Below are 21,635 nucleotides of genomic sequence, written 5' to 3'. Positions count from 1 at the left end.
ACATAAGTTTTTGAAACTGGACTGGATTCAGGTCATAGTTGGAAAATTGTTTAGTCTTTTTTCTCTCAATACTGTGTTTGAATTTATGTAAATGACAAAACCAAGCCAACAGTTTGTAACTTTATGATCAAAAGTACTGCTTTTTCTCTGCTTGTTTTTTTTTTACTTTTCTGTTCAGATCTTTGTTCAGTAGCTTATGCCAGTTCTCGGTATATTGGAGCAGAAGTGCTCCAGTTAAATACGGCGCTTTTCTACGACCATGCCTCAAAAATCCGTGTTGGTCAGTCAAGTGGGGGTAAACTGGGCATTGTACAGCAAGGACAGGTGTGTTCTCAGTTGTGCACAGAGGTGTGGAACTTGTCCAGTGCAGAAAAGCAGGTGGTTTAGCATATACGTAGGTTGATACTCTTGATACAAGACCTGCTATATACTGTCTCTGAACTGCTTTGAAATCTGGGGCCCACAGGCTTATGATTGCAATGCATCTAATATATATGCAAACATAAAAGTAGTCTTTCCCTCCCTTTCTTCTCAACTTAGAGGAATATTCTAATTAGTTATTGCAGGCAGGAGGAGAAGGGAAGAAATTTGGAACAAGGGAAATGTGTGACTGTTGACTTTGCAGTAGCCCTGTCAAAAAAATGTATTCTACTTTTAATACATATCATTTGGAAGCAAAGCTCCTTTTAAAATGCTTCAGAACTCATGTCCTCTTTAATTGCCTGGAATTCATGGTGGCTGTGTGAGAAAGCCATAAACATATACAATCATAAAAACACATTTAGACAACCCAAACAGAATCAGTGCCATATTATTTTAGTTTATTATTCCTTGTGGAGTACAGATTGGTCTTCCTACTTTGATATTTATTTATACCAAAGAACTACAAGAACATAAATGCCACTCTTGGGATAATCCTAATGCTGGGGCTGAACAGAATACACATTGCATCTGTCTCATTTGCAGTAAAGTGAAGGCATGCTTAGGTGTAGTCCTGCTAATGAAGGACAAAGTTGAAGGTCAAATGTAGTCTTCAAAAATGAATGTGTCATCGGGAAACTGAGAGAAATGCATTAAGAAGTTTTCTTAAAATATCAAATAATGAAGGAAGGGAAAAGGAAAATCTAGCTCTTTGGTTTTATTATTCCTTTTTCTTTTAAGCCACTTAAGGATTCTGCTCAAGACTTTAGTGCTCATATGAAAAATTAATGGTGGGTTTTTGCTAGACAGAAAGCTTTCTTATTTTGCACATGATTAACAAAGAAAACTCAATGCAGAAGTGAGATACACAGCAGGGGGTGGTTCTCTCAAAGGCCAGCTCACAGCTTCACACCAGAACATTTATTGACATGGGAAAATACTCACTTTTATCCAAAGACAGTTAAACAGATAGGATATGTGCAGGGCTGTACATAAGAATAACAAGGAACAGATACTCAACAAAGGAAAATGTCAACCAAAATAAACAAACAGCCTAGCAGCAGGCTGACCCTGCACCGTGCCTGTGGGCTGTTTTGAGTCTACTGCAGAGCCAAGTGCAATGTTAGCGCTCGCTGGTTGCTGTCAGGAAGTAGGTTATTGGCTGAAGGGCTGGAGCGTGGCTTCAGATACTCTTCCCATAGCAGAAGAAAAGCCAAGGACGTGTAGGCAGAATGCATAAGCCAGATCTGCATGCTGTTCACATGCTATTTTGGTTTGATGTTCCTCACCTACAAATGTCTCGTTCTGTGGGGGTTGGGGTACTTTTCTCACAGGTCTTTTCCCATATGTAACATCACAGCATAAGGCCACGTGAGCTTGTCCAACTCTAAGCATCCTGGTTTAACTCTGTTGTTCCTGTGCATTCCTTTCAATTTTTAAATCTTATTTTTGTCTAGACAGCTAACTTGGTGTATCTTCTGGGGATTCAGAAGGGCCATGATAAGGTATAATTTTTCCAAGTTTTAATGGAAGTGCAGTAAGCTTTATTCCTTTTATTCATTACTGGTGTATATTTATGATTTGCTCCCTAGTAAAGGAGGGCCTTATAAATATTTGTTAAATACATTAATGCACTACAAAGAGTTGACTGGAGTTATGAATCTCAGGCCAGACTTAGGGTTTCAGATGTCAAACAGGAATAAAACAGATCACCCTGGGTGAACTGGTCCAGAAAGCTTTTTTTTACTTTTCTTCTTATGCAAGCAAATGGAATATGACCCCCTAAAATACTGCCATTATGAATTACAGGCTATGTTTATCTGTAGGGTCAAAAAGGAATTGTTAGCTTTGGAAGTACTGTGTGTAAGTATATATGAAAGGTGCCAAATTAGTGTCAAATGAACAAAAGTGATGTTCCAGAGAGTTGATTTCATTAAAGCTTTGTTCCTTGTAGCAATAATGAAAGCTTCCTGTGCTACCTGGAGTGCCTCTTGCTTTTAAGGAAAGGAGATGTGGTGAAAGTTAAAGTTGGTAAGAACTGCAGAAGGAAGCAAGGTAGGATTTATTTTGAATAAGTTGTTATTTCAAAATGATAGAGAATGACTTATACTAGATTTAAAAAGACATTAAGCTTCAAATAGAGCACCTGATAGAAGCACTTATGAGCTTTTCTAAAAGGCTTCATGTTTTGTCTAATTTGGTTATAGTTTGTTTGCATGAGCAATTCTTTTGGAATTATCTACAGTGGTGGCACTGAAATGCAGTGACTAGTGTACAGTTGCAGACCCACACTGACTGAGTGATTGAACTGACCAACTGCCATTTTCACAACTCAACAATTATGTAGTTTCTTTTCCTTGTGGATTTTTCAATCAGAACCCTGCAGGAATAGAATGAGTGGAGTTTTTATTTTGTTATTATGAATGTTTTGATATTGCAGTAATGATTTTTTGATATTTGATAATAAAACCTTGAGATTATAGTAGTGGAAGCCTCGGAGTAGCTTTCATAATCTATTGATTTTATCTTTCATAGTGGTGATTTTTTTTTCTTTATCACCATCAGTTGTTTGGTTTCTTTATTTCTGTGGATATTTCCCTCTGTTTTTGTCTACCAGCAAGTGCTGCTACTTACAAAGTATACACAGACAAGTGTACTTACATTATCCTATCAAGTGATACTAAACAAATGCAGAGCAGCACAACTCAAGTTTCATACTACCTCATAATAATCACTGGGAGCTTTGCTTCAGGAAAAAAAAAAGATCAGACCCTATGTGAGAGCAGCTGGGGTGTTTTTGATTGGTGAGATTATGTCACAATCTGTAACTGAAGATTTAGGCAAACAGTAGGTTTTAAGAATTAATATAATTTGTACTGCTCAATTGTAAAATCTCTAAAGCAGAAATTGTGTTGCTGTGTGTCATCCACAAAACATCCTGAAGATGACATAATTGTAACTACAGCTGTGAAGTGCAGAACCTGAGGCTTGCCTGCAAGAGCTGTGCTCTGTGCTCCTTGGAGCATCTCGCTGATGTATGCCACGGGTATCCCTAATGCACCCTCATCAGCTAAGATGAAGTTGCTGCACTGGCTTGTCCCAACTAACCCTTGTGCTAATGAGCAGTGATAGTGATGAGTGTTGGTTTGTCCTTTGGCTGCTGCTGAATGCTCAGTAACAGTGGGGATTTGTGTCTCCTCCCTCTCTGTCACTGAAGGGAGCAATGCAAATAACTTGTGAGAGAGAAGCAATATTATATTTATTGTTGCAAGATAGCAGTTTAACAGAGTAATAACCATAAATATGACACAAACAAGTGATGTGTTGGCTGTCAGCAGATGACTGTGAAACCTCAAGGAGTCTTCCCTGAGAAGACTCAGGGGGAGCTCCCAAGCCACAGCTTGCTGTGGTTCCAGAGAGCTCCAAGAGGTCTTGCTTAGAGTGACTATTTACAGGATCATGATATGATTGATTTTTAGAGAGTAGTTTTTAATGATTTGGGTCCTTTTCCATTTTTGACTATGACATAGCCAAATATCCTAGCACGTAATCATGCCTTCACCAATTAGCCACGTCACCAGAGCTCTGGATAAGGTTGGAGGAAATCTGGTCATGCCATGCCTGTAGCCTATAGGTAACTGGGAGATGATGCAGGGTCAGGCTCCATCATGCTCCATGGGTAACAGGAATGATGCTGTGATAGCGTGTAGACCTGCTATATAGTGAAAACAATAATGGTCTTGTGTGAGAGCTGCTTCACCACGCTCAACCCAATCAAAAATGTCCATGAGTTCTTGCAGATAAGCATTTATTTTTCAAGACATGCAATGCTTTTGTATTTTGGCTGAAATTTTCTCACAAGCTGGAAAGTCTCTTTGAGGCAGTGTGAGAGAAAAACAAGGACAGACAGACAGACAAACAGCAGTGGCATGACCCTTATTTCCTTAGGAAACCAAGCTAAAAAAGAAAATGTAACCCCAGACCCTTTCCTGAGGGCTTTGAAAGCCAGGATAAGAACATATGTATCCCAGATCAGAAAAGTCATCTGTGGAGATTACTCTGTTCTTGTGGCTACATTAAAGGAGTCAAGAGAAGAGACCAGTTGTGAATAGCTCTTAAATCCTATTAAATCAACATTTATAATTAAATTATAATTATAAATTATAATTATTAATAAGAACATTAGTGTGTTAAACTTTTCAAATCACTTGGCACAACAGAAGATGGAGTGGGCTGCCTGGAGGCCAGAGTGTAGATGTGCATGCAGATGTGTCCCTGGCTCTGACTTCACTCATGGGGCACTAAGGAGTGGGCTGCTGTCATATACTGTGCTGGTTAAACCAAACAGAAGAGGAGGCTGACATCAGGATCCCTTCCCCAGATCAGGCCTAGAACAAAGAGCAGAGAAGATTTCGATTTTTGTTATGTGCAGCAGCAGGGAGGTAGAGGAGTGGAGCGAGCCCTGAAGACAAAAGCCACGCGTCCTCCCAGGGCCACGCTCACTTACACACTGTAATCTCTGAGAGGCAATTTGTAAACATTTAGGTGGGTGTTCAGTATCTGCATGATGTGACTTTAAAGCTTTATTGAAGCTCTTCAGTCAATTCACCAGTGACCTTGAGAGATCCTATTGTGTGTGCTGGTGATCGTGTAGTTGATGTATTTCCATACGGGGCACTAAGCCCTCCCGTATTGGAAAAGTCATTTGGTTTGTTAGAACTTGCATGGAAAAATACAAATATTTCATAAGGACAACCTGGCAGATTATTCTCAGGCTATTGATTCCACATTTTGTTCTGCTGAAAACCTGCTGTTAAACAGACCTCCCTACTGGAGAGACTAAGCAAAATGGCCATTAGATGGAGAGGCTCTGGGGATTTATTGATTAGACTTGAGAACACTAATCATGCAATAGCAAAGATTGAGCATGCTGTTGTGATGACTATTTGCATAAAAAGCTAACATTTGAGTATTGAGAAGCGAGATGCTCTCAGAACATTAACAGTAGCTGTCCCAGATGTGGTCATATCCCTTGCCACATCCAGCAGGGCAACCAGTTCCTTAGGCTTCTCATTTTCCAGCATCTAAACAAACATTAAGTTAGCAAATATATTTGTTGTGCAAAGTAGCTACTGAAAATGAAAATCCTATCTTCAGCAAATCTACAGGATATTGTTTTGTCTCTCAAGTATACTTGAAAATAGCATCAATTTTGGATTTTTGAAATGGCTAATGATTTTGTATGATTTTGTATGATTCGTATAATCCAGAACTCAGTTTAATTAATTTCAGTCAGTTCTTGTAATCAAATTCTTGTAAACTTTCCTTCCTCCTGACAAAATGCTAATGTCATCTTCAATTATTCCAGACTAAAAAACGAGGAGGCCCTTAGGATGATGAGCAAAACTTTTGTATGGTTTATTCTTTCCCACTTCAACTCTCTGATTTTTAATGCAGTTCATCAAAGATACAGACTAAAAATGAGGATAGAATCTTTCTACACTCTTTATAGACAAATGCCAAATTTTACACACACTTATATACACCATTTATAACTCCAAGCTTTATTACTTAAAAAACAAAACAAAAAACATGAAATTTTAACACTCAACATCAAATAGGCAACACTTACTAAGCTGTGTTTGCCACAAAACTTACCTGTATGAGATACTTTGACGTTTCCACATAGATGATTTCTGTCCTTTGTCCATGTCAGCTAGTAGGGTTAGTCATGAAAAACATCCGCAAGTGTATTCGTTGAGGACTTCACTTGAAGAGCAGTGTAGATAACCAGAAAATAAAACATGCTAACAGAAAGGGTATAGGTCATTGGGGGGCTCTAACCAGGCTCTGAGCAGAGCTCTGAAGAGTGTGCAGGCATTTGTCAGAGACAGGGGAAAGTCAGAGAAACAAATGGAGGAAGGTGGTCTATTTCACATTGTGTGGTCAGCCTTTGAGAGAGGTGAAACCTTCGTGTGCAAGTTTTAAGCACCACTGGTGAAGATGCATAGCTAATGGTGGTGACTATGTAGAAAAATGGTGTTCTGTAGCTAAGCCCTACCAAGGAGGGTTATTGTGCTCTGTGTTGTAATTTCCATGGAAATAAATGGGAGGCATTACTTTTGAAGCAAGCTCCACAAATGCCATTGTGTAACCACCTTGCAACCCACAGCAAAATATTCACTACCTCTTCTAGAAGTGTCTAGAACTAGAGGCTGACACAAATAATTTAGTACTGTTTGTGCTAGGGGCTGTAGCCAATGAAAAATCTGGTCTGTATTTCTGTACACAAGTGGATGCAAACTGCACCGGCCCAGAACTGCTGGAGCTTCCTGTGCTGCTATGCTCTGAGGTGTGTTGGGAACAACCAGTTCTGAATGAATGTATGAAGACACTGCAGTGCCCATGATGTAGCTCCTCAAGTGCAATATGGCTTTGTTTGTAAAGGTAGAAATCAAGATAAGCCAGACTGAGCTCTTTGTTAGATTAGACTCCCCATGATTATGGTACTTTGTACGTGGAGACTACAAGTCTCAATTCCTTGCAGATGGAATTCAGCAAGGTATCTTAAGCCTCCACAAAGTACTTTACCAGGTAGGGTTCTGAAACTCATCACTCTTTAAATGCCTGCTTGGCCTGCTGAGGGACTGGAGGATTCATTCCACATCTGATAAGAGGAATCAAATTGTCTGTTCAGTGGGATAATCTTTCTGTTGTCAGGATGAAAAATCTCAGAGGACTCATGCTCAATGGTCTTGTAATTAAATGTTACACACTTGATGAACATTGCATTGCAAGCCTCAAGGCTAATTTACATGTTACCACCAAAATGTCTTATTTCAGTTTGCTTGTAAAAATACTGTACAGGCATTGTTGCATGTCGTTGCAAATGGTTTGTTTCAGCAATGCTTGGGTAAGCCTCAATGTAACTAAAAGCTGTACATAATTGCTGCTAAAGAGCTCTGTACAAAACCAATAATACTTCCCCTACAATAGCTGTTTTATTACTGAGATGGCTTTCCTGATGTGACCAACAATGCTAGGATCACAAACAAGCGGCCTGCTAGCTAATAAAGAGTAGCATTTTGGGGAAACAAAGTAGTTGGATTCAATTATGGTATTATATACATAATTAGAGTCTGTGTCACTTTTCCAACAGCTGCCGATAATTCACAACAGTAAGGCAGGAAGGAAAGAATAATAGAAGTAGATAGAAGAAAGTTGTATGAGTAGCCATAGATATGATGATGTTGTAATGTATTTACTAGAACATTTAAATGCTTTATGTTGTCAAAGTTACTTCTAGTGATTTGGGGCCACGACTCATGTCAGTGTATTCATAATGGATGAGTGATTAGAGAAAAAGCTTCTCAAGCCTTCAGGATCCATTTAGCATGTGTAACTTTATCAGTTTCTTGTTTTGAGAAGGCCATCCCACACCTAACATTTCAACAGAGGCATATCAGATGGATCGAACTGAGGTTTCTTCCAATTCACAATTTCTTTAATGCTTATTTGACTGACTTCAAAGCAATGCTAAAGCACTGCAACCATTTATTGGAATATATTAATACTAATAAATTGGAATTTCATTCACTGAAATCAAGCTCTCAAGAAAAAATAACCTTGTGCAGAAGCAGAATAAAGGCAGAGATATTAGATGACCTACCCAGTTTGCAGCAGTGAGTGGGAGAACAAGAGACAGACACTCTGGCCCCTGTCCTTTCTCCCAAACCATCTTTCTTGTGTTTATGCCACAGTGAAATGATTTTGCATATGTCCTGACTTGGAAATATGAAAAATATGTGCAATATGCAAAACAGCCGATGGGTCTGCATTTTAGAATCTATCATCATTTATGAAATCTTGAAGCCTAAAGAGATTGCATGCAATTAATTGCACGCAGTCCAAGAGACTGCAGCATTTTACTGCCAATTTGTAAATAAAACCCAGCATGCAGAAGCGCTTAGGCCAGTGGGGTGAGTTTCCATCAATAAAGGACAGGCAGTGTAGAAATGCAGTGCAACATAATTCTTACACTTCAGCCTTTAAAAATTGTGCTGACCCTCTAAGAAAATGGAGTAATGCAGAGTCATTGAATGCAGCTCGGGTTCTCCATTGGTAAATATTTTACATAATCCAAATGAAGAAATTCATGAAAATGCTAAAAGGATAATTAAAAGTCATCAAGTGCAAAAAGTCCTTTTAGATTTAAATCTTGTCAAATACATAACAATGAATGATGTTGGTGAACTGTGAATCATTCCAAACATGGGACTGCAAAGCAAAACTCCCATTATTTCTTGATACTGACGATCAAATGATCTTTGTTATGAATATGTCATCCTGGTGGCTGGCCAATACCTGACTTGATTCCTTATCCAGTGCTGTCTAGCTCCGTTTGTATCATTGCTGTTTCCATCCCGTATCTTACTGTTCCCCTCTGTTATGTTCAATAAACATAATATGCTTGGTGCCACTGCTGATCTGCTGAGCCAGTCAGTGTCCAGCTCAGTGACTCAGACTCAGCTTCAAAAGAAAAATGATGATGTCTGTCTTTCTAGATTTGAACCCCTCCAGTGAGTTGTATCACAGATGTGATATGGATGCTCAGTAATTACTGAAACAGCAGTTTGTCACAAGCTGCTGGGGGCACTGATGGACTAGTGCTTTGTGGGTATAGTCGTGGAAGGAAGATGTAAGAAAATATGGTAATTGTGACAGGCTCAGCTTAGTATTGTTTGAGTTTTGTTTTCAGGAATAAAATGTACATGTGGAAGCCATGCATATAGAAAGCAAGGTACCTATTTTTATCTGTTGTTCTTTCCATCTCTACGATATTTAATACACATGCAAAACTTATTCTAATGTAAATGAGAATCTGGGCCAGGCAGTAGCCACATCTACACTAAGCACAATTTGTATCTCCTGTGAAGTTCACATACATCAGCAGTTTCCTAAACAAGTAGATTTGGCTCTTGGGAAAGAACAGAACTGCATATCCCAGCCACCCTCCACACCAGTGTCACTAGGGGGTCCTTATGATGCTGAATAAATAAAAAATCCCCTCTCCACAGCCGTGAGCTTTGTAGCTGATCCAGAGCTTACTGCAGCATACAGGCATTTCCTTGTGCTCTGTGAACATGAAAAAAAACCACAGAAATCTAAAACTTCACTCTTTGTGTAAAGCAGTTCTGCTTTTTATTCTTTTTCTTCTCTTATCTTGTAGTGCAAATGCAGCTTCAGAAATGAATGAAAACATCAAAATCCACAGATTGTTAAGTATATTCAAGACTGAGAGAGGATAAAAGAACAAAAAAATGGACCTGGAGCCTGGTAGGCTTTGGATGAAGCTTTACAAGAGTTGCAAAGGATGCTGTTGCAATGGGGACCCATCTGGACATGTGAAATACAGACTTGACTTGCACAGCTGAAAATGCATTATTTAGAGGTGGGAATGCTCTGTGTGGCCCAAGCATTATTAATGGCACTTTGTTTCGTAGCTTCATAGCATTTAAACTATATTGTTCCAATTACTGAAGACATTTTGTTTTCTGAGATATATCTCTCTCCCCAAAAGTAAAACATTGTATTTCCATTCAGCATTTTTTTCTAAGTTGCACTTGACTAGTAATAGGTTTCCTTGAAAAGCCATCAGTGAATTTATGTCACAAATAGATATGTCTCTCTTTATTGATTCAGACATACAAAATCTAAGCATCTATATGTTGCGGTTGTTCTGTTTGTTGCACTGCTGCAGACTGATAGCATTTCACCAGAAAAGGTCTTGTGTCTGCAGCTATCCTATTTTCTCTCGTGTCACTCCAGTGAACTGCCTTGCAGCTCGCCCACGCTGAGGTTGGAGCAGAGCCGCAGGAGCTCGCAGAACCTGCTGGGGGCTGTCGTGCCAGGCACCCGCTCAGCCACTGGGTCCTGTGGGTGAGGATGCGAGCAGAGCTTCCCAGCACCGCTGGGAGCCAAACAAGCTTTTGCCTGAGTGAGCTCTGGGGGATGGGGCACTTGTTCACAGGCACGAACTCCCTCAATACTGGATGTATTCAGAAGATGGAAATTAGCAATATTACAAATCCAGAAAGCAGCAGACGAGCATGTAACATACTGAATATGAGCTCACCTCTCTTTTTGACCAGCTGCTCCCAACGCAGCAAGCCCTCTGACCAGTGCCACTGTAGCCTTTGACCTTATTCATTAGAGATATTTTGATGTACTCTGAGCAGTATGAACAGAGTTATATGCTCGTTTATAGGTTAACCCTATCCTTATTAGATTTGTACTTTCCAGCCTGAATTCATGAAAGTTTGGTTGGCATGTAGGATTTTGCCCTCCCTTTCTGCTTTCTCAGCCACTAAAGTAATCTGAAGTCATCCTTTTCAACTGAAATTTTTTAAGCGTTACCTTTATCTCTAGTTGCCAGTGTCCTTAAGAGCTTAACCTCACACCTCTCACAGCTACCTCTTGCTTCTGGAGAGCAAGAAGACTTCACTTCCTGCACCTGTTGCCAGCATCACCGTGGTTTCCCAGAACTGAAGAACCAGTGTGTGCTGAGCAATACTGATGTTATACTGAGTTACCAACAGGTATGAAGATGTGATTAGTCAATGTTGCAAAGATTTTGGAGGGCAAAACTGAGGAGGGAAGAGTATTTATTTTCTTTACCCTTCATCTTCTGCTTTCCCTTGACATCTGCCCCACACAATTTGCAGGCAGTCACAGTGTGCACTTCTTTCCCCTGCAGAGGCTCTGCTTCCTTTGGAAAAGGCTTCCACAAGAATACCAGAAGCATTAAAATCTCACTTGATCCACTTGTTTTTTTACCAGCCTTACTTGATTGCCCTACAAAAACAGATAAGAATATTTTCCTTGCTCTCTAGAGTAAAGTCCTCCATTATCATGTCACGAAAGGAAACAGACTGTTTGGTAGCTAAGGAAAAATGCTGACTTTAAACCTGGGATAAGGTTCTATCATTTATACTAATGAGCTCACTGGTGGGGAATTTGTAACATTTTATGATAAAAAGTAGCTGTAGTCAGTATCTGATGGAATTTTCTATTTCTTTTTTTTTTCTTTTTTTTTTTTTTTTTTGCTGAAAATACATGTAACTATTAATAATTTTCCTATCCAAATCCAGAGAGGAAAAAAGGCAGTAAGAATTGTCCCAGATGAAGTTCAAAGAATTGGTAAGTAACCCATTATTTTAGAGAGTTATCCTGCTGGGAAGGCTGCAAACAAATTTGACTAGTTGAATAATGAGTTACTTACTCAGAAAGAGGAGACCTTAACGAAATATTAATATTAGGATTTTAATTGCTGGTGACTTGTGGTTAAAAGTCTCCAGATCTGATAGTCACATCATGCCAGATTTTTATTTTTGATGGAAATGTACTCTGAGACTGTATGTCCAGTAAGCGCTATGAAAACAGGGCGGCATCTAATAGCCTTCGCTGGTATATTCTGCCAGAGCACTGACAAGCACTGATGAAATCTAGTTACTGTAGGTTACAAAGACCTAGACTGTTCTGTTCAGAACCAGAATGGACAAATACAGCTGGAGAGACCAACCTTGCTATGAAACTGGTGTAAGTGTATGTAATCAAATAGGGTGACAGTAAGCAGAGGAAAAAGAGAGATCTTCAGTTGAAGGGACAGGAAACTCTCACAGTGTGGTTCTCATTGTGAGACATGAATGAAATTCCAGCAATTTTTCTCTCCCCCTGTTTGTTTTTTTTTTCCAGCCTACTTCCAAAGTTTGAGATATTTAGACTTCGTAGTGCCCCTGGTGCAATGCCTGGAAAAGCTGGCCAGAGCTGCAGTACAGTGCAGGGACTTCCTTGCATGACCACTTGCCCCTGTGTGCAGGCAAGAAATAAGTCCTTACAAAATATTCCATGTGCTGATTGTGCCTCTGCAACCTAGTTTCTGGATAGCTCTGCTTTTGCAGTGATCTATTCTCCTGAGAGTCATGGGTTTGCCACATCACTTTGACAGCAATTTGGGAATGTGTGTTGGGTTGTATTAGAGGCACTTATCTCATAGTAGAAATAGCAAAAAAGTAAACAATGTACATGAAGACTAGGATATGGGTTTGCTAATGTTAAGGACAAAAGGACAGGTGAATTGCAGAATGTAGTGGATAGCAGAAAAAGGTTTGGAGGAAATAAGAGGGATAGATATTCTATAGGCTTACTGACTTTTTTTTTTTTTTTTCACTCTATGAGTCCTGTAAGGCACTGGCAATATAGGAAAGCAAGACAAGCTGACAAAAAGATTGGTCTGAGAGGCTGAGAAATGGCTGTGAAGCTGGTTTTGCATGCAGGTGATCACAACTGCTATCATCTTTCAAGGAAAACATATTTTTCACAAAAATATTGTCAAACCTGCAGCTCTCATTGTGCATCTCTGTCTTCTTATAGCTCTTATCACACCAAGATTTGAATATCCTAGTGCATAAAAGATTGTATCTAATGTCTTCTTCCTGTCTAGCTTTCCTCCATGCTGTGCCCATCACTTTGTACCTACTACAGATGAAATGCTGAAGTGTTGCAACTTTTCTGTGAGAGGAACAGCCGCTAGAGGGGAGGATGTACACTGTGAAGTCCCCATCAGTACCCTGTCACTGAGCTTCCTCAGTAAGTAATAAATAAACAAATCAGAATTTTACAGATCATTTGTAGGCTGTCCTGGTATATCCTTTTGGGTAAAATATATTGAATGAGGTTATTTTTAGTATTGCAGTTTCAGTGTTTATCTTGAAACACAGCCAAAACTAAGGACCAGGAAAAAAAAATCATTGGCTAAATTACACAGAGAAGATTGGATTACCTGTTCAAACACAGCTCTTAATTCTAGATTTAAATAGAATCTCCAAATACAACAGAACTGTTGCAGAAAATAAAGCTAGCCCCTAATAACCCCTAATTATTAGGAGTTTCAGTTAAAATTTGGACAGTGTTGGTTTTAATTCTTTTAAATCAGAAGAGGCAGCATGGTCACAGTATCCCCATTTACAATTACAGTGAGCACACATGCTGTTCCAACACATGCTGGCTTTAGCTGAGTGTTCTCTGGCAAGTTGGGTTGGGATTTTGCCCTGTTAAAATACAATTACCCATTCGAATAGCAAATAATTTTCAATTTGAGTTATTTCTTTGTAACAATGCACTTGTTTTGACAGAAGCGTCTGACAAAAAAAACAGGTCAAGCTCCTGACACTTGCATCTTTGCTTGCTTAGGAATTCTTTGCACCTGAAAGAAAACCTGCTGATATCCTATCTGAGCAACTTTCATGGCATCAGTAAATACCAAAGAGATTTGCCTCTGAAGAAGATGCTCTCTCAAGGTAAGACTGAAATCCAATGTTAGTTTAAAATAGGAAAGAAAGAAATGCTTGGCAGCATTATGGGTATATGGACAATTACGGCTATATAAACCAGCATGTTTAATGATTTTCCAACCCCTACAATTCTGTGATTCTGTGATTCTGTAACCATCTTTTACATTGAGCTAATATTTTCTCACTTTTAACTTCATCCAATGTAATGTATGAATGGGAGATTAGAAGTCAAAGACTGCATTGCAGGCACCCAATGAAAAGCAGCAGATGACACTACTGGCACTGTCTTAATAAATTTGTTCTTCAGAAGGTACAGAACCCAATGTCCATGCAGCCCAATGATCCTTCAAGGTCAACAGTTTTGTATTTGTCTACTGCTGCCGTTCCCAGTTTGGTTAAGATCATCTAACAGTTTCCCTGTTATCCTCCTGTTTACAGCTACCTGTAAAGATAAAAAATTCTCATTTCTGAGATTGAGATTTGCCAAAATTGTAACTGGAAAATGTGAATTTTTATTTAAACATCTTATCACAATCTTTGCAAACATTTTAAAATACATCAATTTTCTGGGAAAACACCAATGTTATTTTGTTAGTCTCTGGGCAGAAGATCTGAAAGTAGAAAATCAGAACTATTTTTCTATAGGAAGCGGGGCATGATTAAATTTGGGAACCAATCTGGTTTAATTGGGCCAAATAAAATTACAGAATGTTTGGATATGAATCTACACAACTGTCTACCTGGCAGTTATTCTTGGGTGCACACCTCAGAAAGCTTATGCACTCCTTAGCTGTTCACATTACTGGCTGGGTTTTACCCTCTGTGCCTGTTTTCTCCTACAAGAAGAAGTAATCACAGGAGAATTCCCTAGGCCCAGTGCTGTTCCCCACTGGCACCTGAAACGGCCTGCCTGTGCCATTCTGTCTTTTCTCTGCTGTGCAAAACCTGTGCTGGCAAGCACAATGCAGCAAATCTGCAGTCATTCTTATTCCATAGGGAGTGGGCTGACAGATCGCTGCTGCTGGGTGGGACCCCAACAGCTTATTTGTTCCTGCTGTGTGCTCTCACCTGACTCAACCTGCTCTTTGAGATACCTTAATTGCTTGCTGTGGAAGCTGAAGGTGACACCATAAGCAAATCACCATAAATACATACAAATCTCTCTTACAACTGCAAATCAAACAGTTGTAGTAGTGCACAGTATAGATCAGCAAGAGGTCTTTTGCTTTAAATCTCATTTTCATACATCTTCAGACTTTGTACAAAATCCCAGCAGATGCTAGGGGAGAGGGGTATCTGAAGTTTATAAGGGCAAAGATGAATCCCTGAATTGCCTTTTTGCTGTTCAACTAATATAGCAGAGAACAAACTGCATTTTCAGAACTGTGAACAAACCACATTTCATATAAGTTATCTGGTTACAGGCCAGACCTTGTATTTATAACTCAAAAAGGATTAAATCAAAAGGCATGTAGTCCATGAAAAGGTGGTTTTATACACAGCCAGCTAAACTCTTGATAAATCGTTCTCTTGAAGGAAAAAAGGCTTCTAATAGATTTTTCTGTATTTGTTTTCAGAAGCTTGTAGTTTCTCCCCTTAGAGGTTTTCTTTATAAGGGAAGCTAGTTAAATGTCCAGTGAGACTGAGTTTCCAAGGGTGATTTCCCTAAAACAGGATTAGGGCTTACTGACAATGTAATGCAGGGCAGGTAATGCTGCTGTTGCTCATGGTTTAAACTGCTTTATGGCTAAATTATATTTCAGTTTCTAAAGGCATCAATTCAATACCTCTGAGCTTCTAACTTCCTTCTGTAAGGTAAAAAAACAAACAAAAAGGTTTTTTGGTCTTCCCGTATTTTTCTGGACTAAAACAAGCAACTTTCTCATTGCCTGAGCAGGACAGTAACCAGTCCTGAAATGGATCATCAGAAATTTATGAGAATCACTGAACTATTTTTTTTCCTCCAGATTACTTCCAAGTTGGTGTTTTTCCTCACAACCAGGTGAAGCATTAGGGGAGTTTTGCAGACTGACAATCCATTCTGAATCTGTAAGCCAGACCAGCCAACCAGTCACATAACCAGCTCAGGGCTAGTTACCACAAGGTAGATGGTTCACACATTTTCTCCTTACCCACAGAAATGTTTCTGAAAACAAAGACAAAAAAAAAAGGGCCCTACATGAGAAATACCATCTCTTAGAGTTAGACTGTGTTTCAGTCTAACACCAAATAACAAATACTATAGTTTGTCAACGAATTAATATTGTTGCCATTGTATCTGAACAGCAATTGTCCTGTTGTATCTCAGTGACATTGATTAACAAAGCAATTTGTAATTTGATGGAGTCGTGTAATTCTCATCCCTCTGTAAACATCTGGATTTGCAAATCTGCACTCCTAGCTTGGGAGCTCTTTGCCACACATCACTAATTAAGGCATGTTCTTATATATCAGTACATACATCCTCCTGCTGAGCATCCTTTCTCTGTTCCCAGTACAAATAACAGCCTGTTGTCAATGCAGAGAAAACCATCATAACTGCCTAGCTCAGCATGTGACATTTAATGAAAATGAAGTAATATCTCATTTGCATGGCTGGTGTTACTTTATTAAAGCCAGAGCTGCAGAAGCTGGGCGCTACAGCGCAAGTCAAGTGTGCAAGGCTGATAGTCCATAGGAATGATGGTGTCCAGCACAGGCAGGTTTGCACTTCCCCCTGCCTGTCTGCCCATCTCCTGTTTGTAGGGTACGGCTTCTAGGAAATCGACAGATCTGTTCCTTTTCCCAGCCCCTGCAGTTCTTGTTCTCTGTTACTTCCATCCCTCTGAGCCCACGGAGCTGGGAACCAGAGCCAACCTTGCTTCTGCCACAGCAGTCCCCCGGAATCATCATGGGCGAACTCCAGCTGAGGAGGGAACCCATCAGAACAGTGCTACAGAAAGCAGCGCACAAGAAATGTGTCTGCTGTGCAGAGGAAGTGCCTTAAAAGAGGAGCATAGAGATATTTTTTCGTAATGTCAGAAGAACGCAGCTAAGCACTCAGAATTTTTTACAAAGTTGCGCTCCTTCAGTTTGCGTTTCCCTCTGCCGTTTCACCAGTATTGATAAGGAAGCAAAATTCTTATTGTGGCTGATTCTGATTTGCTTTAGCCCTTAGACATATTTAGAAATAACGATTTGATTTGAAGAAAGTTTCTGTTTCTGACCTTGATGCCCAGTTCGGCAACGATACAGCAGAGACCAGAAGCTGCCAGCGGGACGGCTCCTGGCAGCCTGTGGGTAGCTCCTCCCCCTCCTTTTCTTTTCACACTTCTCAGGAGTTTTTCTTTCTGCTGTCTCCGACGCCGCTCTGTCCGTCTTCCTTCCCCCGTCTCCTTGCTGCAGTTGCACTGCCCCCAGCCGCCTCAGTGCTGCTGCCCATCCCGCAGCAGTACCCGGCTCCCGGGTGCCCTCCCCGCCGCGGTACCGGCTCCCGCAGGGCCCGAGGGATCGGCTACGCGCAACCCGACCCCCCTACCGCCCCAGCTTTCAGTGATATTTAACTTCCAGAGAGGATGCTACCAACTCCAGTTGATTTTAATGTCTGAATACAAGTTTACTTTTGGACGCATTTGCCATTTAGAAAACTTATGTTGCGGCACTCATAGTTCACAGTGAATCCCTTCTGTTCCGGCCCAGATTTGGCGGCGTCCCCTCGGCACGGACGCGGCGCGGGGTCCGTCGGGCCGGAAGCGCAGCCAGAAGGGCGCCGGGGCGCGCTGCGGGGGGCGGCGGCAGCGGGGCCGGACCGGCGCCAGGAGCTCCCTGGCAGCGGAGCGCCGCGCTGCTCGAAGAGGGCTCGCTGAGCGAGGAAATTTTCTTGCTTACAGCCGGGACCGCGCCTCTTGCTCGAGCCCCTCCGCTCCTGCGGAACAAGACGGCGCGGTCAGGGCATCGTCCCGTAACGCAGGAGGGGCCGGCTGCAGAGATTGCCGCACGCCCCGACGTTGCTGCTCGGAGGTGGCGGGAGGCCCCTACCCCGCCTGCAGCCGCTCGCTTCCCGTACCCCCCGCCCCGCTCCGCCCCGCGCCGCCCCAGCCCCACACGGCGCCGCCGCCGCCGCGCTCCTACCTGCGCTGCGCGGTGCGGTGCGGGCTGCTGCCGGGCACCTGCTGCTGGGCACCTGCTCCCGCGCCCGCGCCGCCTAACAAGCGCGGCAGCAGCAGGCGGACCGCGCGGCCATTGGCGGCGGCCGTGCGGGACCGGCGCCGGTTGGGTCGGGCGCGGCGGGGGCGGGCGCGGGGCGCTGACGCCAGCGCGGGGCCGGTGGGGAGGCGGGGCCGCGCCCCGCGCCGTCTTTGTGCTCGCCGGCAGCCCCGGCAGCGCCGCCGCCTCCCGCCGCCTCCCTCAGCCCCGCGCGGCTGCGGACGGCTTCGCTCGGCCCCGCACCGCACCTCCCCGCACCTCTCCGCGCTATGTGCGCCGGTGCTGCCGTGCCTTCTCGCGGCCGCTTCCCTCCCGGTGGGGCGCTCCCGGCCCCTCTCTGAGCGCGGCGGGGCAGGGCGAGCGGAGCGGTGCCGTGCCCAGACGTGCCGTGCCCGGACGTGCCGTGCCGTGCCGTACCGCGCGGCGCGGAGCGGAGCGAAGGGAGCGCGGCGCCATGCGAGGCCCGGGGCCGGCGCTGGCGCTGGGGCTGCTGCTGGGCGCGGCGTGGCTGGTGTGCGGGCAGAACGAGACGGAGCCCATCGTGCTGGAGGGGAAGTGCCTCGTGGTGTGCGACTCCAACCCCACGTCCGACCCCACCGGCACCGCGCTCGGCATCTCCGTGCGCTCCGGCAGCGCCAAGGTCGCCTTCTCCGCCATCCGCAGCACCAACCACGAGCCCTCCGAGATGAGCAACCGCACCATGATCATCTACTTCGACCAGGTGCGGAGCGGGGCTGCGGACGGGAAGTTGTCGGGGCTAGGAGGGGACGCACCGCCCCGCGGGGCTCTGCCCGCCCCAGGGGGGAGCCGGGGGCCGGGGTTCGGCGGAGCGCTGACGGTGCCCTTTCCTTGCAGGTACTAGTGAACATCGGCAGCAACTTCGACTCGGAGAGGAGCACGTTCATAGCGCCAAGGAAAGGAATTTACAGTTTTAATTTTCACGTGGTGAAAGTCTACAACAGGCAAACCATCCAGGTCAGCCCGCGGGAGCAGCGGCGTGGGGGGAGCGGAGCTAAGCGGGACGCGGCGGGGCTGTGCCGTGTCCCCGGGCACCCCCCGCCGCCCCGCCCGAGGGCCGCGCGGCCACGAGGCCTGCACCGGCAGCGAGAGCCGCCCCGGGCCGGGAGCTGAAATCCCGGATCAAGGGCAGCGCTGCACGGCCGCCGGAGGGGAGGCTCCTGGGACCGAGGGAGCTGGGGGGCTCCGGGACGCGGACCCATCTGGAATGTATGAATGCAGCGCCGCATGCAGACATGCAGACACCCCGTACACGCCTCTGGTGTGTGGCTCGGTGCACATGCACCTCTGGGTAGGGATATGGAACTACCAGCCCGAAGCCAGGTAGCAGAACCCAGGCGGAAAATGTCTGTGCAGCGATGCGCATTGCAAAGGTGAACGCACAGCTGCAGCGACGTAGTGCTTCCCATGTTAGGTTGGGCAGGGAGCGCATTGTTAATGCGGGGTACACAGTCCTGGGGTCGGCAGTGTGATCCGAGGAATGCCTATTGACTGTTGTGGCACACTGTCTTTGCTGCCTGGCAAAGGCAAACACCCCTGAACTCACCTCAGATGTGCTGAGGGGTGTCTGTGACAGCCCTCCACACGGCTCTGAGGTTCCGCATAGAGCCACCTTTGAGTGTGAGCAGAGCTCTTTCATAGCCTGAAAACATGCGGGCACCCCACTGAAATCCTTCAGAATAGGATCAATGCCTTGTTCTATATGCACCAGGGGTTTTGATGTGGCTGCCGCTCTGAAACAGCGGTGAAAGCCCTCTTCCCTTGGAGGGCACACCTCAGCCAGGCTCACATCGCTGTTTCATTTTTATGGGCTGGAGTTGCAGCTGCCAAAAGAGGCCCTTTCCTAACGACTTTCCCCTGCGAGGCGAGCCTTGCACTGACGGAGGGCTTTGTTTTATCTTGCTCTTTAGGTGAGTTTGATGCTAAATGGGTGGCCAGTGATTTCTGCCTTTGCAGGAGACCAAGATGTGACCCGAGAAGCTGCCAGCAACGGAGTGCTGATACAGATGGAGAAAGGAGACAGAGCTTATCTAAAACTGGAGAGAGGGAACCTGATGGGGGGCTGGAAGTACTCGACATTCTCTGGATTTCTGGTGTTCCCGCTTTAAACCACATCTCATCTGAGAGAAGGGAGAGCTGCAAGTCAGAGAATCTCCTACAAGTTCCCCAGCCCCAGCTGGGTGTACGGAGCTGTGGACAGCGGACTTTTTACGTGCAAATATTTAAGAAGCTAAATCCTGCTTAGGTTGTGTACATCGCTTTGAAGAATTACTCCTTATTTCTGTTGTGTTGCAGCCAACAGGCAGGAGACACTATAATTGATCACAGCCCCATTTCTATTCCTCTCTCCTCCCACAGAATTAGTTCCCATCTCTGTGTCACTGTGTAATCGGCCATCGTTCCCCATGGTTTCTGCCTCGCACAAGTAGACTTTAGGTATTTCCATTGTCCTTTACAGCATATTTTGTAGTTTTGTTTTTAAAACATGTTAATCTCGACTCTTTTCTCTGAGTTTTAACTTAAAAAAAACCAACCCACACAACAAAACAAAAGTGCAAAGTATTTTTGAATACGTGGATGCCACGGTGGAAGAGCAGATGCCGCTCTGGCTGTGTGCGGGCTGAAGGAGACGTTTCTACGTGAAGAACTGTTTGCAGCGAGGGCTGACCGCAGTATTTCAATATTTCTATGTAATTCTGAGTGATTGTGAAATTTAAGGCTGCTAAATGTTTTGATGCTTGTTTTGCTCTTGTAAAATGTGGCCCAACTAAACGCCAGGAAGTATATTGAACTTTTACTATTACTCTGTAATATATGTGTGAATATTGAAAATTAATTTTTGCTTTAATTCAATAAAGTTTAAATGGGACTTTTATTTTTCTTAACCCGCACTGAGGTTCCTCACTGCAGGCGGCGGCGCGGCCCCGGGCAGGGGCTCCCGGATCGCAGTATCGATGCGTCTGTCTGTACTCCAGCCTATAAAGCGCAGCACATTTTGTACGGCCGTCTGAAGCGGCTTTACGACGTGTTTATCCTTCGATGCTAGCAGCATTTATTCGCCAGTATTATTTTGTTTACGGTCTTTTAAAGGTGGAAATGCTATAATTTTGCAGCGCTCGGACAGATAACTACTTTTATTAAAAGGTGCGGACGAGGATTTCGGTTGGAACGAAACGCGAAGACGAGTTGAAGCGGGGCGAGGAGCGCGCGGCGGCGGGGCGGCTCTGTGCCCACGCCCGGGGCCGCTGGTTCGGGTCCCGCCGAAGCTCAGGGCGAGGAGGGAAGCCGGCCCCGGCCCCGCTACCCGCCCTCGGGAGCTCAGCGGGAGCCCGCAGCCGCGCGACTGGGAAACTACTGCGAGGTCTGCGAGGAAGGGCTGATAACGACGGCAGTCGGGCTGCCTTCTCCCGGAGCTGCGCCGCAGCCCCGCACAGAGCCGTCATTGCTTCCCCCGAGCGCGGCAGCACAGCGCGGTGTCCCGCGGCCGGGCCGAAGCCGCAGAGCCACCGGGCTGCAGAAAACCGTCTGAGGGCCGCAGGTGCTGTTGATGTCTTTTTTTTTTTTTTCTCTCCCTTCTTCTCTCTTTTCTTTTGTCCTCCTACGCAAAGTAACTAACCCCCCACCTTCAGCTGTGAGTTCTCCCCTGATTGCGAGCGCCTC

At 44.2% G+C, this 21,635-nt stretch overlaps 1 protein-coding gene across 1 annotated transcript; it reads left to right on the top strand.

Annotated features, from left to right (window-relative positions):
* Positions 1 to 18,411: 18,411 nt before the first annotated feature.
* CBLN1 (cerebellin 1 precursor) lies at positions 18,412 to 20,964 on the top strand. The gene is made up of 3 exons (XM_042877177.1): positions 18,412 to 18,678; positions 18,813 to 18,932; positions 19,886 to 20,964. The coding sequence occupies exons 1-3, from the start codon at positions 18,412 to 18,414 to the stop codon at positions 20,081 to 20,083; spliced, it is 585 nt and encodes a 194-aa protein (XP_042733111.1). The 3' UTR covers positions 20,084 to 20,964.
* Positions 20,965 to 21,635: the final 671 nt, after the last annotated feature.

Source organism: Lagopus leucura, unplaced genomic scaffold, assembly GCF_019238085.1.
Source record: "Lagopus leucura isolate 7727_CA_CO unplaced genomic scaffold, USGS_WTPT01 Super-Scaffold_100017, whole genome shotgun sequence".
NCBI classification, from domain to species: domain Eukaryota; kingdom Metazoa; phylum Chordata; class Aves; order Galliformes; family Phasianidae; genus Lagopus; species Lagopus leucura.
The sequence above is the reverse complement of the archived record's forward strand: the minus strand, read 5'-3'. Positions and strand labels throughout refer to the sequence as shown.

Bases quoted from the DNA above. Each gene is read 5' to 3' on its own strand.
- CBLN1 (XM_042877177.1), top strand. From the start codon at position 18,412: ATGCGAGGCCCGGGGCCGGCGCTGGCGCTGGGGCTGCTGCTGGGCGCG. The intron at 18,679-18,812 runs GTGCGGAGCGGG...CTTTCCTTGCAG, and splicing joins TGATCATCTACTTCGACCAG to GTACTAGTGAACATCGGCAG. The intron at 18,933-19,885 runs GTCAGCCCGCGG...CTTGCTCTTTAG, and splicing joins ACAACAGGCAAACCATCCAG to GTGAGTTTGATGCTAAATGG.